The 20,907-nt window shown below is 51.9% G+C and overlaps 1 protein-coding gene across 3 annotated transcripts in view; it reads left to right on the top strand.

Moving 5' to 3' along the window:
- ankrd52a (ankyrin repeat domain 52a) overlaps positions 1-20,907 on the top strand; it is a 70,963-nt gene that overhangs the window by 8,236 nt on the left and 41,820 nt on the right. For all 3 annotated transcript variants that reach the window (XM_067976428.1, XM_067976427.1, XM_067976429.1), the window contains exons 2-12: positions 4,217-4,300; positions 6,846-6,924; positions 7,434-7,504; positions 8,510-8,710; positions 10,546-10,633; positions 11,256-11,398; positions 13,067-13,279; positions 15,970-16,048; positions 18,180-18,294; positions 19,500-19,582; positions 20,325-20,442. In XM_067976428.1, coding sequence (XP_067832529.1) covers positions 4,217-4,300; positions 6,846-6,924; positions 7,434-7,504; positions 8,510-8,710; positions 10,546-10,633; positions 11,256-11,398; positions 13,067-13,279; positions 15,970-16,048; positions 18,180-18,294; positions 19,500-19,582; positions 20,325-20,442 — 1,274 coding nt within the window. The remainder of the gene's footprint in view (positions 1-4,216; positions 4,301-6,845; positions 6,925-7,433; positions 7,505-8,509; positions 8,711-10,545; positions 10,634-11,255; positions 11,399-13,066; positions 13,280-15,969; positions 16,049-18,179; positions 18,295-19,499; positions 19,583-20,324; positions 20,443-20,907) is intronic.

Genomic DNA, 20,907 nt, shown 5'->3' with positions numbered 1-20,907 from the left:
TTACTGCCCACTGTATCACTGGTGGGATTGTTGGTTTAAAGGGCCTTTACTGCCCACTGTCTCACTGGTGGGATTGTTGGTTTAAAGGGCCTTTACTGCCCACTGTCTCACTGGTGGGATTGTTGGATTAAAGGGCCTTTACTGCCCACTGTATCACTGGTGGGATTGTTGGTTTAAAGGGCCTTTACTGCCCACTGTCTCACTGGTGGGATTGTTGGTTTAAAGGGCCTTTACTGCCCACTGTATCACTGGTGGGATTGTTGGTTTAAAGGGCCTTTACTGCCCACTGTCTCACTGGTGGGATTGTTGGTTTAAAGGGCCTTTACTGCCCACTGTATCACTGGTGGGATTGTTGGTTTAAAGGGCCTTTACTGCCCACTGTGTCTCTGGTGGGATTGTTGGTTTAAAGGGCCTTTACTGCCCACTGTCTCACTGGTGGGATTGTTGGTTTAAAGGGCCTTTACTGCCCACTGTATCACTGGTGGGATTGTTGGTTTAAAGGGCCTTTACTGCCCACTGTCTCACTGGTGGGATTGTTGGTTTAAAGGGCCTTTTCTGCCCACTGTCTCACTGGTGGGATTGTTGGTTTAAAGGGCCTTTACTGCCCACTGTCTCACTGGTGGGATTGTTGGTTTAAAGGGCCTTTACTGCCCACTGTCTCACTGGAGGGATTGTTGGTTTAAAGCACCTTTACTGCCCACTGTATCACTGGTGGGATTGTTGGTTTAAAGGGCCTTTACTGCCCACTGTATCACTGGTGGGATTGTTGGTTTAAAGGGCCTTTACTGCCCACTGTATCACTGGTGGGATTGTTGGTTTAAAGGGCCTTTACTGTCCACTGTATCACTGGTGGGATTGTTGGTTTAATGGGCCTTTACTGTATCGCTGGTCTCTGTTTTATTGTCTGTTGTATAAATGCACGTCTTTCTATGTTTTATGTATATTTTGCAAATTAATCTACCCCGAGAGGCTCGACAGGACGTTTCTCTGTACTTTAGAGAAGCTTAGACTTGGGGGGTAATTTGATCGCGGTTTATAAAATAATCAAGGGACTCGACTGTATTTCTACAGACCAATTTTTTTACTTGACTAGGTTAGGGTGGACCGGGGACACGCTTACAAGTTATGTAAGGGCAGAGCTCGGTTAGATATTGGGTGGTTCTTTTCCCAGAGATTAATGGACCTGTGCAACAGGCTGCCGGCTCGTGTGGTGAACGCAGATTCGCTGAAATCCTTCAGGCGAGAGCTGGACCTGTTTCTGGCTGGGTTCGAGATCGCCTGGTACGAAGCGGTGGGTGTCCTGAAACGTAAATCAGGGCCAATGTGATCTGGACTAGTTCGATCACCTCAGGGTTGGGGGGTCGGGGAGGAATTTTCCAGTTTTTCTCCCCCTCCCCCAAGTGGCCTGGCTTTCTATCTGGTTTTTTTTGCCCCTCTTGGGAGGATACATGGCTCCGGGTGAGGTGGGGAGTGTTTGTACTGTGATGTATAAGGCAGCACAACTGTGTGGGGCAGGCTGCACCAGTCGGCCTTTTCCTGTCTCACTCTCCGCAGGGTACTCGGGAGAGACAGGCGTCACGTGCAAGCCAAGAGTGGACATAGCACTCTGATAGAACAGCTGTGCTGCCTGGGCCCGCACACGAGGAATGGCCACACGGGGGGCGGCCGCGCTGGCGGTGGGGGTTTGGGTGCAGCGGTGGCAGCTGGCACTCCTGAGTCAGCACCTTCAGGAGGGGAGGGAGGAATCTTTTAACACTAAAAGGAGGACCGTGTTTTGAGGGTGTTTGGAAAGTAAACAACACTGCAGTTCCTTCCCTCCACAAGCAGCACAGAACTGACCCTTGTTTACACTGGTGGTTCTGTGGTTTAATTAATTAATCTGTCGCCAAGACAATCGGGGCTTTGTAATGAGAAAGCATCCCCTTTTACTGCGCTTTTCCCACTCGTCTAACTCAAAATGCAGTCGGGGATGGGAGCAGCTCCGCAGTGCTTCTCGCCCAGTCGATTTACCGAGGCACTGCGAGATTGCAGTTTTCACGGCCAGTTCCTCACTCGGCGGGGGGGGGGGGAAAGGATGTACTTTTTTTGTTTTAAGAAACAATTAAGACAGTCGACATGAGCTCGAAATGCACGACCCCAGTTGCTGTTCGTCCTGCTAGCGTCCTCGCTGTGTCGATGCCCAGCCCTCTGTGTCCAACTGAGCACTGGGTAATTCCCCCCTCTCTCTCGCTACCCCTGCCTTTCTCTTTATTGATACTAAGGTCGGAGTTGCTCTGAGCTTTCCTCTCGTTCCCAGAGTTTCAAATACCCCATCCCTACGCACCACACCCTCTTTCTCTTCCATTCCCCCGCACCCTGATCCTCACTCTGTTGAAATAGAGACTTGTTCCACCTGCTAATCATTTGTCTTCAGGACAACAGCAGCGGCTGGTAATTATTTCGCGCCTGAAAGCAGGCGGAAGCAGATTCAACAGTAACTTTCAAAAGGGAATTGGATAAATACTTGAAGGGGAAAAACATTTGCAGGGCTACGGGGGAAAGAGCAGTGGGGGAGGAGTGGGACTAATCGGATAGCTCTTTCAAAGAGCCGGCACAGGCACGATGGGCCGAATGGCCTCCTCCTCCTGTGCTGTATGATTCATTAATGTAGAGAGGTGTCCCAAAACACTCCACAGAGGAGAAAAGGCACTGGGAATTGGGGTTGGAGATTATAGGGAAAGACTAGCATTAAATAGTCTGCAGGACACTGCTGCTGGGGAGGTCATGGCAGTGACTCGTGGGCGGGGATAGTGGCTGAGTCCGATCTTGTTCCAGCAGGGCGCCAGTGGTTAGTCCGAGATTGAAAAGCTGGACCGTTCTTCAGAACGGGATGTGGAATGAGCAATGCGATAAATTGATTTCAGAGGCTTCCCGGTATCTAACCTCTGGTCGTAGGTACAGTCAGAGAGGTGATGCAAACACTTCCAGTGTGTTATTCACCAATGCCAGTCACTGACATTACCGCGTTATATAAAGGTCCGGTACTTTTATCATTGGTTCTTGTCATTAGGAATTTGTGAGCTTGCTGGGAGGAGACTTCACTCCCCTCCTCTTACCCCCCCATGCCCGTTCATCCTTAATTTCCCTCCTTTTTCTCTCCCCTACTGAAGGACAGTGACTCCCTTGTGGGCAGAGTCCCATGAGTTGGTGCCTTAACAGTGGCTGTCGTTCCTATATGAGCCTAAACAGTGACTGACATGCTGTTTGACCATGGTTGGGGGGTGGGGGCATTGTAACAGAGCCCAGTGTGCTTGCCCAGTCTGCCCTTTTGAATGCGGGGGTTGTGGGAGGCTACCGATACCCATTAGGAGTGGGGAACCCTGGCTCACTGCCTCTTTCCCTGCCCTGTTCACCTTAGGCCAGTTCCTTTGCATCATTCCACCCCCCCCCCCCCCTTCAAAGATCAGCATCGACCAGGGATTGAACCCGTGTCCTTACCCAGTCGATGAGGGAAGCCCCCACACATGGTATATGTTTATATTGACATACAACTATCACTGCTAGGCAGTATCGTGAGCAATGGCTTCTCCTTGAGCTGCTCATCCGATTTTAAGGTAATATCGGCTCACTTATAAAACACATGTTCATGGACTGGGTGTTATGATTTCCAAACTCCTCAGTTGCACTGACCGTGTAATGTTCGGGAACGCTGAAAGTGAGTACTGCCCCTCAACTTTGAGCTGAAAGAACAACTTCTGCACCTCTGGGTGTGGGGGAATGACGACTGGCTTCCCCATTCCAGCGACTCCTGAATTAATGCAGGTGCTGGGATGTCAGGTGAGGGCCAGAGCAGGTTTGACTGTGAGGACCTCATAGTCGAATAGCCTGTCAGACACCCCCCCCGCCCGGGCCGCGCGCGCACGCACCCACACACACACACTTATGGCCACCCATCAAGGAGAGGAAAGGCTAGATAGGGAATTTTTTAAAATTACCACGGATGTCACTGTGGGCTTTGGGGGGGAGGATTGGATAACTTGCAATCTTGACATCATGCGTCATTTAAAGATGTGCACCTGGCAGAGGCCTTGGAGTTGGATTGCTTACTTTGCCCGTTGATCGGGAGAGCTGACAGTTGAATGGAATGAGTCCCAAGTGGGACAGGAGGAGGGGCTACAGAAAAGCCCCTCGGTTTGGACCCCGTGATTAACTGTGATGCGTTCTCTTTCCGTTGCAGACGCCACTGGTCCAGGCTATCTTTAACAGGGATCGCGACGAAGTGCGGTCGTTAATAAATGAAAATGAAGATATCAATGGATTGGTACGTACAGCGTCATTGGCACGAGCAGGGCTGGGGAGGGAGTTGGGGGGGTGGTGGGGTAATCTGTGGGGGCGCGGATGCATTTTAAAGGGAGGTTTGAACCTGCCATTTCTAATCACTGACTCGAGAAATGGAACAAAATTCAGGAATAGCACCCCTTTTGCTATTAATAAAAATGTCATAATTTGAAAGCCACAAAGAACAACATGCCTTCAGATGGGTAAGCGGGATGTGGGTGGGTATTTATCCAGCTCGTTAGAGCAGAATTGATTTTTTTTTTTGGCCAGCCTGGTGTGTTGTATTCAGTTCCTCACAATGAAATCTATCTTTCTCAGCACTCGGGCCGTGCAGAGCTGTTTATGTTTCATCCGCTTTAGATTGGTGCCTTGGGTTTTCTGTTTGATCACACAAACGGATTCTCGTTAGCGGGGCCATCTGCCTTATCGAAGCTCATCCATCCAAGACGCTGCCGTCTCTGATCACAGCCTCCAGTCGTTCCCGATGCCAGGGTTTCTGCCACCAGTACCCAGTTCAGAAGTCCAGTGCATTTGTCCTTCAGGTTTCAGCTATGGCGCTCTCACCTCTGAGTCACAAGGCTTGTGGGTTCAAGCTCCACTCCAGGGACTGAGCACAGAAATACAGGGGACACTCTGGTCGAGTGCTGAGGGATAGAAAATAGGAGCAGGAGTAGGCCATTCGGCCCTTCGAGCCTGCTCCGCCATTCAATATGATCACGGCTGATCGTCTATCTCAATACCGCATTCCCGCTCTCGCCCCATACCCCTTGATGCCTCTTGTGTCTAGAAATCTATCCAGCTCCATCTTAAATATATTCAGTGACTTGACCTCCACAGCCTTCTGGGGTAGAGAATTCCACAGGTTCACCACCCTCTGAGTGAAGAAATTTCTCCTCATCTCAGTCCTAAATGTCCTGCCCCGGATGTGAAAGATCCCCCGTCACTATTCGAAGAAGAGTTTTTCCCGGCGTCCTGGCCAACGTTTATCCCTCAACCGACATCACTAAAACAGATAATCTGATCGTTATCTCACTGCGGTTTGTGGGATCTTGCTGTGCGCGATGCCAAGTTTTAAATTTGCTCTAAATTTGCTTTTGCTTCCAGTTTAAGCCCCTATCCCTTATCCTCGTTCTTATGCAGTTTTGCAGATTACGTTAATAGTCGACCTGGCTTAATATTTTTAAATGCTTTTTGTATATTAACACGGTTCAGCCCATCGTAATGTAATGCCCTGAACTGGTCCGAAGTGAATCGGGGCCCGTTGACGCACTGGACGTCGCAGTGCGGTCGGCCCCGGCCATAACTTTGCCTGTAGGCATCCAATTATCTCTTGGGATGCTTTTGCGTCAGAACAGCTATTGGTAAAGGTACGGCTATCCCCACCGCTGGCCACACCTGTAAATATAAACAGCCTGTGACCTGGCGGCAGCACAGCACAGCATCGCCCGGCTCTCACGGGGCTGGTTTTCCCCAGGCCGGCAGCGACGGGAATCTCTGATCGCGGCACGAGTTGACCCGGGTCCCCTCTGCAGTTGGGATTCTGCGGCAGTTCGATTGGGACACCCGTCCTTGCCAAATGATCGCTCCTCTCCGTGTGTGTGTGTGCACGCATCTCAAATCGTTGGGCTCTTGGTGAGAGTAGACATACCGTGACCTGGCGCACCGGGTGCGACCTTTGGGACTAGGCCAATTTAAAGTGGGGACTGATTCCCCACCCCAAACATTTTGAAAAAGGTTTTTTACTTGGTGGATTTTGATTTTTTTTTTAACATTGCTCTGGGTGGTTGATTGACTGAATGGTGGATTGATTGAGCTCATCCAAAACTCTGCTGCCCCGTATCCTAACTCTCACCAAATCCCGTTCACCCATTACCCCCCTGTGCTCGCTGACTTGCTTCGGCTCTCAGTCCGGCAACACCTTGATTTTAAAATTCTCATCCTTGTGATCAGATCCCTCCATGGCCCTTACCCACCCCCCCATCTCTGTAACCTCCTTCAGCCCCTACGACCCTCCCAGATCTCTGCGCCCCTCCAATTCTGGCCTCTTGCCCATCCCCCGATTTCCTTCGCTCCCACCATTGGCAGCCGTGCCTTCAGCTGCCTGGGCCCTAAGGTCTGGAATTCCCTCCTTTAAACCTCTCCACCTCTCTCTCCTCCTTTAAGACGCTCCTTAAAACCTACCTCTTTGACCGAGCTTTTAGTCATCTGTCCTAATATCTCCCTGTGTGGCTCAGTGTCAAATTTTGTCTGATTTACGCTCCTGTGAAGCGCCTTGGGACGATTTACTATGTTAAAGGTGCTGTATAAATGCAAGTTGTTGTTGTGGTTAGGCGACTGATTGACCGGTTAGGCGACTGATTGACCGGTTAGGCGACTGATTGACCGGTTAGGCGTCAGCCAAAGAAGCACTATAACCAACAAACGCAAAACATTTTTATTACACAGCTTTATCCAGACGTGTCCATCACTTTGTTGTGGGTCTGAAGGTGACTGATCAAATCTTTTTGTCCTTTCCGTTCTGTTTACAGGACCAAGAGAAACGTACGCCCCTCCATGCTGCTGCTTACCTGGGTGACGTTCAGATCATAGATGTCCTTATTCAGTCAGGTAATACTTCAGACATTATCTAAAGCGTGCAGTATCAATCCGTGTATTGTAAGCTTGTGACCGTCATGCCTGACCCCCACGCTCTTGGGGGAGGGGGGGGGCTGATGTCGAAGAACCCTGTGGGGGGGGGCGGCTGTCGGCTGCGTCAAATGCGCTATCAAAAATCCCAGTTGCAGTCGCAGATAATCGGATGGGCAGACCAGACAGTCTTCTGCCTGAAATAAACCGCTGTGTAACCCAACTCCCAATGAGTGCCCGTCCACAGCGCGCACAAGACCTCTCGCGATGCAACGTTCAGAAGGCAGTCTCGCTCACAGACGAGAGAGCTGGATAGCCTGAGAGTGAAGTCCTCGCTTGTGCAGTTTGTGCTTTTCTGAGGTGGTCGCAGCAGAGTATAACGTGAGCTTTATCCTGTATTGAGTGTTGTTGTACCGCGGGCAAGAGTTCGCCAGCCTATTTAAACATGATTACAAGACCGATAACATCTGCCTTTCCCTGTTTCCCCACAGGTGCTAACGTTAACGCTAAGGACAATACCTGGCTGACACCGCTGCACCGAGCTGCAGCTTCTCGTAATGAAGTAAGTAACTGCTGCCCCCTACCCTAACTCGCACCCAGTCCTATTCACCCCCGCTGTGCTCGCTGACCTACATTGGCTCCCGGTCCGGCAACGCCTCGATTTTAAAATTCTCATCCTTGCCTTCAAATCCCTCCATGACATCGCCCCCCCCTCCTCCCTCTCTCTGTAACCTCCTCCAGTCCCTACAACCCTCTGAGATCTCTGCGCTCCTCCAATTCTGGCCTCTTACGCATCCCTGATTTTAATCGCTCCACCATTGGCGGCCGTGCCTTCAGCTGCCTGGGCCCTGAGCTCTGGAATTCCCCCCCTAAACCTCTCCACCTCTCTCTCCTCCTTTAAGACGCTCCTTAAAACCTACCTCTTTGACCGAGCTTTTGGTCACCTGTCCTAATATCTCCTTTTTTGATGCAGTGTCAGATTTTGTCAGATTTACGCTCCTGTGAAGCGCCTTGGGGACGTTTTACTTTGTTAAAGGCGCTGTATATAAATGCAAGTCACTGTTGTAACTATGCTGTAACTGTAATTCGGAGAGGGCAGGCTGACGGCAAAGCCTGGTACAACAGTTCTGCCGATAACGCTCGTCCTCTCGGCCTGCGAGAATCTCCTGCAGTGTCTCAATCGACGCGGGAGCCTTGATTGTGGGCGTAGGCTGGCTAATCGACTGTGGAGGGTCATCAGCGTCGAGCTGAGTCCAGCCCTCCTCCTCCGCCCGACAGATATCCCTTCGTACACTGGATAGCGATGAGGGGAGTAGGAGTCCAGCCTGATACTTTGATACTTCCCTCCCTAATCCAGAGCGCTGAGGTTGGCTAAAATGCTCAATCTGCAGCCCCAGCTGTGATTAGACAGGGGATTTCATCTGACCCCATGCTGGTCTGCATGTTTTAGAACTGTTTCACTCTCTTCCACTTCAGCCGGAACCAGGGGGGAAAAGATTACATTTAAAGACCACCTTTGTGATGGAATTGGTTAAGCGATTTAAAATAATTCTCCCTGCACCGACAGAGAGCAGTTAACACACTGTTGAAGCATTCTGCTGACGTTAACGCCCGGGACAAATACTGGCAGACACCGCTGCACGTAGCTGCTGCTAACAAGGCCACAAAGTGCACCGAGCTCCTGATCCCACTGCTGAGCAGTGTAAATGTATCCGACCGCACCGGGAGGACGGCCCTCCACCATGCAGCGTACAGCAGTCACGTAGAGGCAAGTCACGGGCTCCGCTTTGTTTAATTCCGCATGTGGTCTACACGCCAGTGCCAGGCCTGCTGTATCTATCTGTCTGCAATGTATACATATAATATGTGTTCGTTTAAAAAAAATCTTGCAAAGGGCGCACTCTTCCTGCCCACAAAACTTCCTGTCGGCGCTATTTTTGGCCATGTTTTTCTGTTAGCATTTACCGTTGTGAATTGCGGTACAGTTCCCACCACTCACACTGTCCGTGCTAATTCAGGCAGCTGCCCATATCGGGCAAATGGCGCTGTCCATTTGCCAGTACCATAAGGGCCAATTACAAAGACGGTGCTTATAACGTATTCAGCGTTCCAGCTGTTTCGGGCAGTTCAGTAAATTCTTTGCGCCTCAATAATAGTCGTTGTGTGAATCCCCCAGGAGTGACCGTACCCCAGTGAGGGTCAGGGTCGGGTCAATTCCCCGAGAGTGACCGTACCCCAGTGAGGGTCAGGGTCGGGTCAATTCCCCGAGAGTGACCGTACCCCAGTGAGGGTCAGGGTCGGGTCAATTCCCCGAGAGTGACCGTACCCCAGTGAGGGTCAGGGTCGGGTCAATTCCCCGAGAGTGACCGTACCCCAGTGAGGGTCAGGGTCGGGTCAATTCCCCGAGAGTGACCGTACCCCAGTGAGGGTCAGGGTCGGGTCAATTCCCCGAGAGTGACCGTACCCCAGTGAGGGTCAGGGTGGGGTCAATTCCCCGAGAGTGACCGTACCCCAGTGAGGGTCAGGGTGGGGTCAATTCCCCGAGAGTGACCGTACCCCAGTGAGGGTCAGGGTCGGGTCAATTCCCCGAGAGTGACCGTACCCCAGTGAGGGTCAGGGTTGTGTGAATCCCCCGGGAGTGACCATACCCCAGTGAGGGTCAGGGTCGGGTCAATTCCCCGAGAGTGACCGTACCCCAGTGAGGGTCAGGGTGGGGTCAATTCCCCGAGAGTGACCGTACCCCAGTGAGGGTCAGAGTTGTGTGAGTTCCCTGAGAGTGACCGTACCCCAGTGAGGGTCAGGGTTGTGTGAATTCCCCAAGACTGTACCCCAGTGAGGGTCAGGGTCGGGTCAATTCCCCGAGAGTGACCGTACCCCAGTGAGAGTCAGGGTGGGGTCAATTCCCCGAGAGTGACCGTACCCCAGTGAGGGTCAGGGTGGGGTCAATTCCCCGAGAGTGACCGTACCCCAGTGAGGGTCAGGGTGGGGTCAATTCCCCGGGAGTGACCGTACCCCAGTGAGGGTCAGGGTCGGGTCAATTCCCCGAGAATGACCGTACCCCAGTGAGGGTCAGGGTCGGGTCAATTCCCCGAGAGTGACCGTACCCCAGTGAGGGTCAGGGTTGGATCAATTCCCCGAGTGTGACCGTACCCCAGTGAGGGTCAGGGTTGGATCAATTCCCCGAGAGTGACCGTACCCCAGTGAGGGTCAGGGTTGTGTGAATTCCCTGAGAGTGACTGTACCCCAGTGAGGGTCAGGGTGGGGTCAATTCCCTGAGAGTGACCGTACCCCAGTGAGGGTCAGGGTAGGGTCAATTCCCTGAGAGTGACCGTACCCCAGTGAGGGTCAGGGTTGTGTGAGTTCCCCGAGAGTGACCGTACCCCAGTGAGGGTCAGGGTTGGGTCAATTCCCCGAGAGTGACCGTACCCCAGTGAGGGTCAGGGTTGGATCAATTCCCCAAGAGTGACCGTATCCCAGTGAGGATCAGGGTTGGGTCAATTCCCCGAGGATGACCAGTGAGGGAGCAGTAAAATATAAAATGATGTTTTAATAACCCCATCAGTGCTTGGGCCCTCATCTCTGTCTGTGCTGTTTTGTTTTCAGATGGTACATTTGTTGTTGAATAAAGGGGCCAGTGTCAGTGCCTGCGACAAGAAGGAACGACAACCTATTCACTGGGCAGCTTATATAGGTAACTGGCAGCGTTAACGTTGGTGGTGGAATAAGTCAAGAGGAGAAAAATCACTGACCACTCCTGACCTTGCCAGAAGGGGGTCCCAGGGGGTCCAGTTATGGGCCTTTGGACCGGCGCTGGGAGCCCCAGGTTTTCCCATGTTGTGTGAACATGATAACTGGACTTTGAACCCCGCATTAATGGGAGTTGGTACTGCAGATGTAAGCTGAAATAGGTTGGATGTGAATTATGACTGAAGGGAGGGACCTTAAAAACTAGCACAGGGTGGAAGAGAGATGTGATGGGAGTGGGGAGTGGGGGAGTGGCTGCTTATGGTGAGGAAAATCTCACCCTATGGGCACCTCACTGGGGAGTTTCAGGGAGGGTTGTTGGAGCTGGATCTTTCGCCACTTACCGTAAATCTGTCCCCTCTGGTTACTGACCCTCCTGGCAGTGGAAACAGTTTCTCCCTATTTACTCCATCAAAACCCCTGATAATTTTGAACGCCTGTATTAAATCTCCCCTTGACCCCGCAGTTTGTACGGGGTGGTGGGGGCGCGGTGGTTTGGGATCGTGTTTGTGTTTACCCCCCCATACCCCCAATACCCCCAACACTGACCTGATACGTTGCCGCCGCAGGACACTTGGACGTTGTGAAGCTGCTGTCGTCTCGTGGGGCTGACGTAACGTGCAAGGACAAGAAGGGTTACACGCCACTACATGCTGCTGCCTCGAACGGACAAATCGACGTTGTGAAATACCTTCTGAAGCTCGGGGTGGAGGTAAGTGCCGCGGACGCAGCGCAGGGGAAATCCGAGCGGAATCCCGTTCTCCCCCCATTTTTTGGTGGGGGGGGGGGACATGGGATTCGCTGGACGAGGAAAGGTCCATCTAGTTGGCCTTCTACCATCCGAGCAGTCGCAGGGTTACAATGATGAAGGAGTTATCGACTAATCATAGCAATCAATATCTCATCAATTAGTCCGGATCACAACCCGGGACATTGCTGTTCTGCACCGCTCGGCTACTCACCGAGAAAAGGAAGAAAGAACTTGGCATTTATATACTGCGCTTTTCACCACCACAGGACGTCCCAAAGCACTTTACAGCCAATGAAGTACTTTTTGAAGTGTAGTCACTGTTGTAATGTAGGAAACACAGCAGCCAATTTGCACACAGCAAGATCCCACAAACAGCAATGAGGTAATGACCAGATAATTTGTTTTTAGTGATGTTGGTTGAGGGATAAATATTGGCCGCAGGACACCGGAGAGAAATAGTGGCCGTGGGATCTTTTACGTCCAACTGAGAGGGGCAGACGGGGCCTTGGTTTAATGTCTCATCCAAAAGGCGGCACGACCGACACTGCAGCGCTCCCTCAGTACTGACCCTCCGACGGTGCAGCGCCCCCTCAGTACTGACCCTCCGACAGTGCGACGCTCCCTCAGTACTGACCCTCCCACAGTGCCGCACTCCCTCAGTACTGACCCTCCGATAGTGCCTCGCTCCTTCAGTACTGCCCCTCCGACGGCGCAGCTCTCCCTCAGTACTGACCCTCCGACAGTGCGGCGCCCCTTCAGTACTGACCCTCCGACAGTGCAGCGCTCCCTCAGTACTGTCCCTCCCACAGTGCAGCGCTCCCTCAGTACTGACCCTCCCACAGTGCAGCCCACCCTCAGTACTGACCCTCCGACAGTGCGGAGCTCCCTCAGTACTGACCCTCCGACAGTGCGTCGCTCCCTCAGTACTGCCCCTCCGACAGTGCAGCGCTCCCTCAGTACTGACCCTCCGACAGTGCCGCGCTCCCTCAGTACTGACCCTCCCACAGTGCAGCGCTCCCTTAGTACTGACCCTCCCACTGTGCAGTGCTCCCTCAGTACTGACCCTCTGATGGTGCGGCGCTCCCTCTGTACTGACCCTCCGACAGTGCGGCGCTCCCTCAGTACTGACCCTCCGACAGTGCCGCACTCCCTCAGTACTGACCCTCCGATAGTGCCTCGCTCCTTCAGTACTGACCCTCTGATGGTGCAGCGCTCCCTCAGTACTGATCCTCCGACAGTGCAGCGCTCCCTCAGTACTGACCCTCCGACAGTGCGGCGCTCCCTTAGTACTGACCCTCCGACAGTGCGGCGCTCCCTCAGTACTGACCCTCCGACAGTGCGGCGCTCCCTCAGTACTGACCCTCCGACAGTGCGGCGCTTCCTCAGTACTGACCCTCCGACAGTGCGGCGCTTCCTCAGTACTGGTACTGGGAGTGTCAGCCTGGATTATGGGACTCGAGCCCCTGGAGTGAGGCTCGAACCCACAACCTTCTGACTCAGGCAAGAGTGCTACCCACTGAGCCACGACTGACACTGACCTGTTATCCCGAGAATCAACATTGTGGAAATAAATGTGATGTGCATGAAAAGGGGAAACTGAGTGCCTGTGTGTTCCCATTGCCTCCCTAGATCGATGAACCAAACGCCTACGGAAACACTGCCCTCCACATTGCCTGTTACACTGGACAAGATGCGGTGGCAAACGAGCTGGTGAATTACGGCGCGAACGTAAACCAGCCCAACGAGAAGGGTTTCACGCCGCTGCACTTTGCTGCTGTCTCCACAAACGGTGCGTTATGCCTGGAGCTCCTGGTCAATAACGGAGCGGATGTGAATCTTCAGGTGAGCCAGCTTTCCGCCCAAACCTCACCCCAGCAACGGTGGGATTTTCGTGCTCGTAAAGTTGAGGGGCGTTGGAGATGAGAACTGGAAGATTATCCCCCTCGGGCATCCAGCAATTCTAGGGCAGGTACAGCACGGGTTAAGCTCCCTGTACACTGTCCATCAAACACTCCCAGGGCAGGTACAGGGTTAGATACAGAGTAAAGCTCCCTCTACACTGTCCCATCAAACACTCCCAGGGCAGGTACAGGGTTAGATACAGAGTAAAGCTCCCTCTACACAGTCCCATCAAACACTCCCAGGGCAGGTACAGGGTTAGATACAGAGTAAAGCTCCCTCTACACTGTCCCATCAAACACTCCCAGGGCAGGTACAGGGTTAGATGCAGAGTAAAGCTCCCTCTACACTGTCCCATCAAACACTCCCAGGGCAGATACAGGGTTAGATACAGAGTAAAGCTCCCTCGAACACTGTCCCATCAAACACTCCCAGGGCAGGTGCAGGGTTAGATACAGAGTAAAGCTCCCTCTACACTGTCCCATCAAACACTCCCAGGGCAGGTACAGGGTTAGATACAGAGTAAAGCTCCCTCTATACTGTCCCATCAAACACTCCCAGGGCAGGTAGAGGGTTAGATACAGAGTAAAGCTCCCTCTACACTGTCCCATCAAACACTCCCAGGGCAGGTACAGGGTTAGATACAGAGTAAAGCTCCCTCTACACTGTCCCATCAAACACTCCCAGGGCAGGTACAGGGTTAGATACAGAGTAAAGCTCCCTCTACACTGTCCCATCAAACACTCCCAGGGCAGGTACAGGGTTAGATACAGAGTAAAGCTCCCTCTACACTGTCCCATCAAACACTCCCAGGGCAGGTACAGGGTTAGATACAGAGTAAAGCTCCCTCTATACTGTCCCATCAAACACTCCCAGGGCAGGTAGAGGGTTAGATACAGAGTAAAGCTCCCTCCACACTGTCCCATCAATGCTGCAGAGCTCCGAGGTGGTAAGAGTGCCCTCTATTGGACCAATCGGTCATTTTTCCGTACCAGCCATCTCTGACACCGATAATTTAATGTTGAACTCGGGTAGTTAGGATTGGATCGAGGCTGCGACAAACATCTTGCCTTTCGGAGCCTTACAATGAGCAGGGAAGAGACCCATCATCCCATCAGTGTACTGGGTTTGAGCCCAGGTGTTAGAGGGCGGCAGGTCGGTATCTGAACCCCGAGCACTGCACGGCCTTGGTAACAGCTCCCTGATGACTGAAGCGGATTGAGCCAACACTCCAGACTATTCGTACATCCTCATCATCCCCACTGTAACAGGAGACTTCCACAGTGATCCACATCTGGCTGTACCTTTTGCACAGAGTGCACCTGATTTCCCTGGAGTCTCTGAAGCCGGGAGGGCCCAATGTATTTTTCACAAGGTGCTTCACATCACTGCAGAGCTATCATAGACTGATACAGCGCAGGAGGAGGCCATTCGGCCCAACTTGCCTGTGCTGGCTCTTAGAAAGAGCTATCTAATTAGTCCCACTCCCCTGCTCTTTCCCCATAGCCCCTACAATTTTTTCCCCTTTTTAAAGCTAGTATTGAATCTGTTTTCAGGCAGTGCATTCCAGATCATAACTGCACAACTGCTTAAAATATTTTTCCTCATGTTGCTTCTGGTTCTTTAGCCAATTATCTTAAATCTGTCCCCTCTGGTTACTGACCCTTCTGCCACCGGAAATAGTTTCTCCTTATTTACTCGCATCAAAACCTCTATCAAATCTCCCCCTTGACCTTCTCGGCTCCAAGGAGAACAATCCCAGCTTCTCCAGTCTCTCCACATAGCTGAGGTCCCTCATCCCTGGTACCGTTCTGGTAAATCTCCTCTGCACCCTCTCCAAGGGCCTTGACATCCTCCCTAAAGTGTGGTGTCCAGAATTGGGCACAAAAGTCCAGCTCATGCAGGTCTAGGGTGGTCGGCTGCACCCCCCACATTATGAAGAGGTTCAGTAGGGTAGACGTAGAGAAGATGTTTCCACCTGTGGGAGAGTCCAAAAACCAGGGGGCCATAAATATAAGATATTCACTGACAAATCCAATAAGGAATTCAGGAGAAACTTCTTTACCCAGAGAGTGGTGAGGATGTGGAACTCGCTGCCATATGAGGCGAATAGCGGAGATGCATTTAGGGGAAGCTGGATAAACACATGAGGGAGAAAGGAATAGAAGGATATGCTGATAGGGTGAGAGGGAGGAGGCTCGTGGGGAGCGTAAACACTGGCATCGACCAGTTGGGCCAAATGGCCTGTTTCAATGCTGTAAATTCTATGTGATGTGATGTAAATCACTCGATCTACCGTATTGTAGTGCAGCGGAGGCTCCCTCTGCCACTGCCCACCTGCTCGGCCTCCAGCGGCCCTGGGGGAGACCGGCAGCAGACTTCCAGTATAATTGCAGGAGAGGGGTGCAGGGAAGATGTTTGGGTGTAATCTTTCCAAGGCCTGGACTGCACTATGGCAGTGTTGGAGGCGCTGCGGAACGTACATCCCAAGGTGTCCTGGCACTCCAAGGTGCTGCACCCGGCCTCCGTACAACCACTGCCTTGTAAGGCGAAACTGTTAGACTTGCTGTCCCTTAACCTGTGCTGCGCCGAGCCTGATTATAAGCCAGCGGACTCTCCTCTTGCTGTTTCAGAGTAAGGATGGGAAGAGCCCATTGCACATGGCTGCAATCCACGGCAGGTTTACACGGTCTCAGATTCTCATCCAGAACGGTACGTACCTCTTTTAATGCCTTGCTTTGAAGCTTGAGATGGGCTTTTGTGTACACACGCCCACATCGGAAATGTGCAGCTCAAATCTTAAAACCTGGGCTTTGAGCTAACGTTCATTATACATCCCAAGTGGATCGTGTGTTTTAAGGACAAAGTGGGGAACAGCTACAAAAAGATAATAGCCACGTTTGTTCATATCCCTTTGAGGGGGAACAGATAATGGGAATGTTCCATTGATGCATTTTCTCCTTTTGAAAAAACAGCGATGGAAGACTGTTAAGGGCAGGGCTATGTTGTTGTAAGTGCTGTGTATAAGATATTAAATGCCGTAGACACATAATTGAAGAGCGGAACTGATATCAATGCTAGATCTTTGTGCATTCGATGCCATATTCTGCACAAGATTCTGCTTACACAATATATGTTAAATACATTCGCACCACACAAGTGCCAGGCAATGACCATCTCCAAAAAGAGAGAGTCTAACCACCTCCCTTTGACGTTCAGTGGCATTACCATCGCCGAATCCCCCACCATCAACATCCTGGGGGGTCACCATTGACCAGAAACTTAACTGGACCAGCCACATGAATACTGTGGCTACAAGAGCAGGTCAGAGGCTGGGTATTCTGTGGCGAGTGACTCACCTCCTGACTCCAAAGCCTTTCCACCATCTACAAGGCACAAGTCAGGAGTGTGATGGAATACTCTCCACTTGCCTGGATGAGTGCAGCTCCAACAGCACTCGAGAAGCTCGACACCATCCAGGAAAAAGCAGCCCGCTTGATTGGCACTCCATCAATCACCTTTAAACATTCACTCCCTCCACCACCGGCGCACAGTGGCTGCAGTGTGTGCCATCTACAAGATGCACTGCAGCAACTCACCAAGGCTTCTTCGACAGCACCTCCCAAACCCGCGACCTCTACCACCTAGAAGGACAAGGGCAGCAGGCGCATGGGAACAACACCATCTGCACAGTCCCCTCCAAGTCACACACCATCCCGACTTGGAAATATATCGGCCGTTCCTTCATCGTCGCTGGGTCAAAATCCTGGAACTCCCTTCCTAACAGCACTGTAGGAGAACCTTCACCACACGGACTGCAGCGGTTCAAGAAGGCGGCTCACCACCACCTTCTCAAGGGCAACTAGGGATGGGCAATAAATACTGGCCTTGCCAGCGACGCCCACATCCCATAAATGAATAAAAAAATATATATTCCCGCTCCCCAGCAGTTGCTGCTTGTTCTCTTCTAATTTTGACTGCTCTTCAGTTGTGTGTTGGGGTACAGTTCCATGGTGGAGATTGCCCACCAGCATCATGTGAACCCAGACAGTGATGGTTGGCTCACTTAGTGGGAGCGCAGTTCAATGAGTGGGGGTACCCTCCAGTTATTGGTGTCTGAGCCCAATGATGGTGGGCTCACTTACTGGGGTACAGTTCCATGCGTGCTGTCGCCCTCAAGTGCGAGCCGGGACGGTGATGGTTAGTACGGGTATCCCAACTGTGGAGGGCATTTCATCTGGGACCCGATCCCGTCGTCCTCACATTCTCTTTCCAACTGCACGGTGATCAGGATTGGGAACGCTGGCCGATATTTCCCCCCCCCCCTCCACCTTCCCTACTCCAGTTGGTGGCCGTTCCCTGCTGGTCTCCCAGCTGTGATGAGCTAAACGAGCCCAGGCCTGGGGAATTGAACCATGGGTCTTCCCGGCCAGAGTGGCTCAGATGGTGAGGTTACCTCTGAACCATCAGATTGGTTTGTTAAACATAACATAAAGTCACCTTTAGTTCAGGCACCACGCTCGCTCGTGAACGAGGGGCTCACGAGACAAAAGGCAGCAAAAGTAATCCAGTATAGTTTTCCCTGCGCACTTTATTCGAAAAGTCCAGTGTGACGAGTGTTGATATGCTTGGTGCTGCAGACAGCGACGGATAAGACTAAGGACTCAGCAGGATGCTGCCTTCCGGGCTTGGCCCCTGTGCACCTTGAATGCTGTGTAAACCGTGGGAATGACGTCCACTTGCCCAGTGCCCCAGGCTGCCAGGGTGAGCGTGCCTGTCCCATAATGTACGTGACGGGCAGTGTGTGGTGGTTCAGTAGTAATGGGTCATTGTCTGTTCTCAGGTGGAGAGATAGACTGTGCAGATAAATATGGCAATACTCCTCTACATGTTGCTGCTAGATATGGTCATGAACTACTCATCAGTACCTTAATGACAAATGGTGCTGATACAGCACGGTAAGTACTGGTGACACTCCCGGTTCCTGAATGTTCTTGTCCCTTGAATTTCTGTCTATTACCTCTTTATCCATCTCGACCTACCCCCATGAATTATTCATCCAAATCCATCTATCTATTACCTATGTCTGTCTGTCTGCCCATCTATCATCTACCTACCTGTCTACCTTCTGTATCTAACCTATCTACTTACCTGTCTATTGATCCTTACCTATTGTCTGGCTGACTACCTCTGTCTTTATCTCCTCACTGCCTGTACTCACTGATCTGTTTATTTTTGTCTCTATTTATGTGTGTCCCATCAGTGTTGTCTGTCTTTGTATTCAGCAGGTTGCCATTTCTGTCGGGTGTATGTCAATGGTCAGCTCAAATTTCACTAACTTGAAAGCTCAATTTTAAAAAAAAACCTGTTTCCAGGCGCACTTGAGTTAGCAGGGACACGTGAGAGAGGGGAGGGAGACTGATAGAAGGACAGAGTCACAGAGTGAGAAAGAATTGGATATACAGAAACAGGACAGTACTGGAATGGAAACATCATCAATGGAGAATACAGACAAAACACGTTTTGGGACTATGGGCCCTTTGTCAAGACTGGAACGTATTATCAGCGAACATCCGACCTTGACAAAAGACTCCCCACGCCCGAGAACTCTGTGTGTGTTCTCTCCACAGATGCTGCCTGACCCGAGTGTTTCCAACATGTTCTGTTTTTGTTTCAGATTTCCAGCATCTGGTAGCATTTTGCTATTTGTTCACGGATGGATAGAGGCAACAGAAGTGCCTCAGTATCAAACAGTCAGGGACAGAGATCTCAAAGCAGTAGAGACAATTAGAGAGAGACACGCATAAGTTCTGTTTGTGATTTTTTTTTTGTTGCGCCGCTGACCGGCCCTGGCCAGGATGTGGGAGCCTGGTGATCTCGTGCCTGCGCTGGTCTGGTGGTCAGTCGCTGGGCGCTCTGGCCCGTTTGTCCATCATTAACACAGGAGCGCTGAGGTTGGGAGGTCGCAGGTGCGAAATGGCTGCTGCGTCTGCCCACGCAGCAGCAGGCACGACGGGCCGATCGGCCTCCTCCTGTGCTGCATCGTTGCGCGATTCGGCCACTGCAGCCCCCTGAAGTGACGGTGCACGGGTGGATCTGAAATGTTTGCGCCACATGACGAGGCAACGTGTAAGTGCGAGTCTTTTCTGTTCTCTGTTTTCAGACGTGGAATTCACGGTATGTTTCCTCTGCACCTGGCTGTGCTTTACGGGTTTTCAGATTGCTGCCGCAAGTTGCTTTCATCAGGCAAGTTGCTTTGTTTATACGTCTTCATCCTCCGCTTCTTTTCCTCCCTCGCTCCCACCCCTTTCCCCTCCAGTTTTTGGTCTTAATTCAGTGAAACCTGCATAAACGGGGACGCTCCCACAAAAGAAAAACGGGACACTTGGGGACACTCGCAAATTACAAACTACAGACGGCCTTCAATGCAGCAAGTACCTTTTACACCTTAAAAACACAGGGACGCACACCGTCTGTTCCAGATACCACTTTCACTGAGTCGGGATCACTGGAACCTTGCCCCCGCAGCTCGCTTCTCCGTTCTGCCCCCCCCCGCCCACAAGTTCTCGTCGGGTCAGTGTTCGCAGGTCGGCGCCAGGCGGCGGTGGGGGTTTTGTGGAAGAAACGGCTGTTGTGGAATGGGGGGGTGAGGGGGTGCTCTTTACCCAGCACGTACAGGGGGAGAGAAAGCCCGCACTCTCTGTTGCCCCCTCCTCCCTCGGATCGAATGCTCGCAGGGCTCAGTACCCGGGGGAGAGCGCGGTTTCTCTGCCGCTGTGCAATGCTGGGTAAAGAACTCCCCATTTCACTGAGCATTTTTACACGACATCCAATGACCATTTTGAAAATAAGGACAGCTCATGCCAGTCCGCGAGGTGTCCGTAATTTACAGGTTTCAGTGTGTGTGTGTGTGTGTGTTTTTTAAAGAAGTGATCCTTCCTTATTTCTGTGCTGATTGCATTATTTTGAACGTTGCACCTAATTCCAGGTCAAATGTACAGCATTGTGTCGTCGTTCAGTAACGAGCACGTGCTGTCTGCAGGCTTCGACATAAATACCCCAGATGACCTCGGGCGGACCTGCCTTCACGCTGCTGCTTCAGGAGGGTGAGTGAGGGGTTTACTTTCTCCCTGAGAAGGCTGGGTTCGGGCTGGTGGAGGTCAAGGGGGGCCAGGGTAGAGGCTGGACCGGACCGGTCACACAGTCATAGAACCTCACAGCACCGAAGGAGGCCATTCGGCCCGTCGGGCCTGCCAAAGAGCTGTCCAGTTAGTCCCGCTGCCCTGCTCTTTCCCCACAACCCTACAGATTTTCCCCCTTCAAGTATTTATCCAATTCCCCTTTTGAGAGTTACTATTGAATCTGCTCCCACCCCCCTTTCAGGCAGCGCATTCCAGGTCATCACAACTCGCAGCGTAAAAAAAATTTCTCCTCGTCTCCCCTCTGGATTTTTTGCCAAATATCTTAAACCTGTGTCTTCTACCCTCCTGCCGGTGGAAACAGAGTAGATGGGGGGAAACTATCAAAACCCCTCGTCACCTTGAACACCTCTAGTAAATCTCCCCCTTAAC

Source organism: Heptranchias perlo, chromosome X (assembly GCF_035084215.1).
Source record: "Heptranchias perlo isolate sHepPer1 chromosome X, sHepPer1.hap1, whole genome shotgun sequence".
In the NCBI taxonomy this organism is placed as follows: Eukaryota; Metazoa; Chordata; class Chondrichthyes; order Hexanchiformes; family Hexanchidae; genus Heptranchias; species Heptranchias perlo.
Note: the sequence above shows the minus strand (reverse complement) of the source record. Positions and strands in the feature narration are given on the sequence as shown.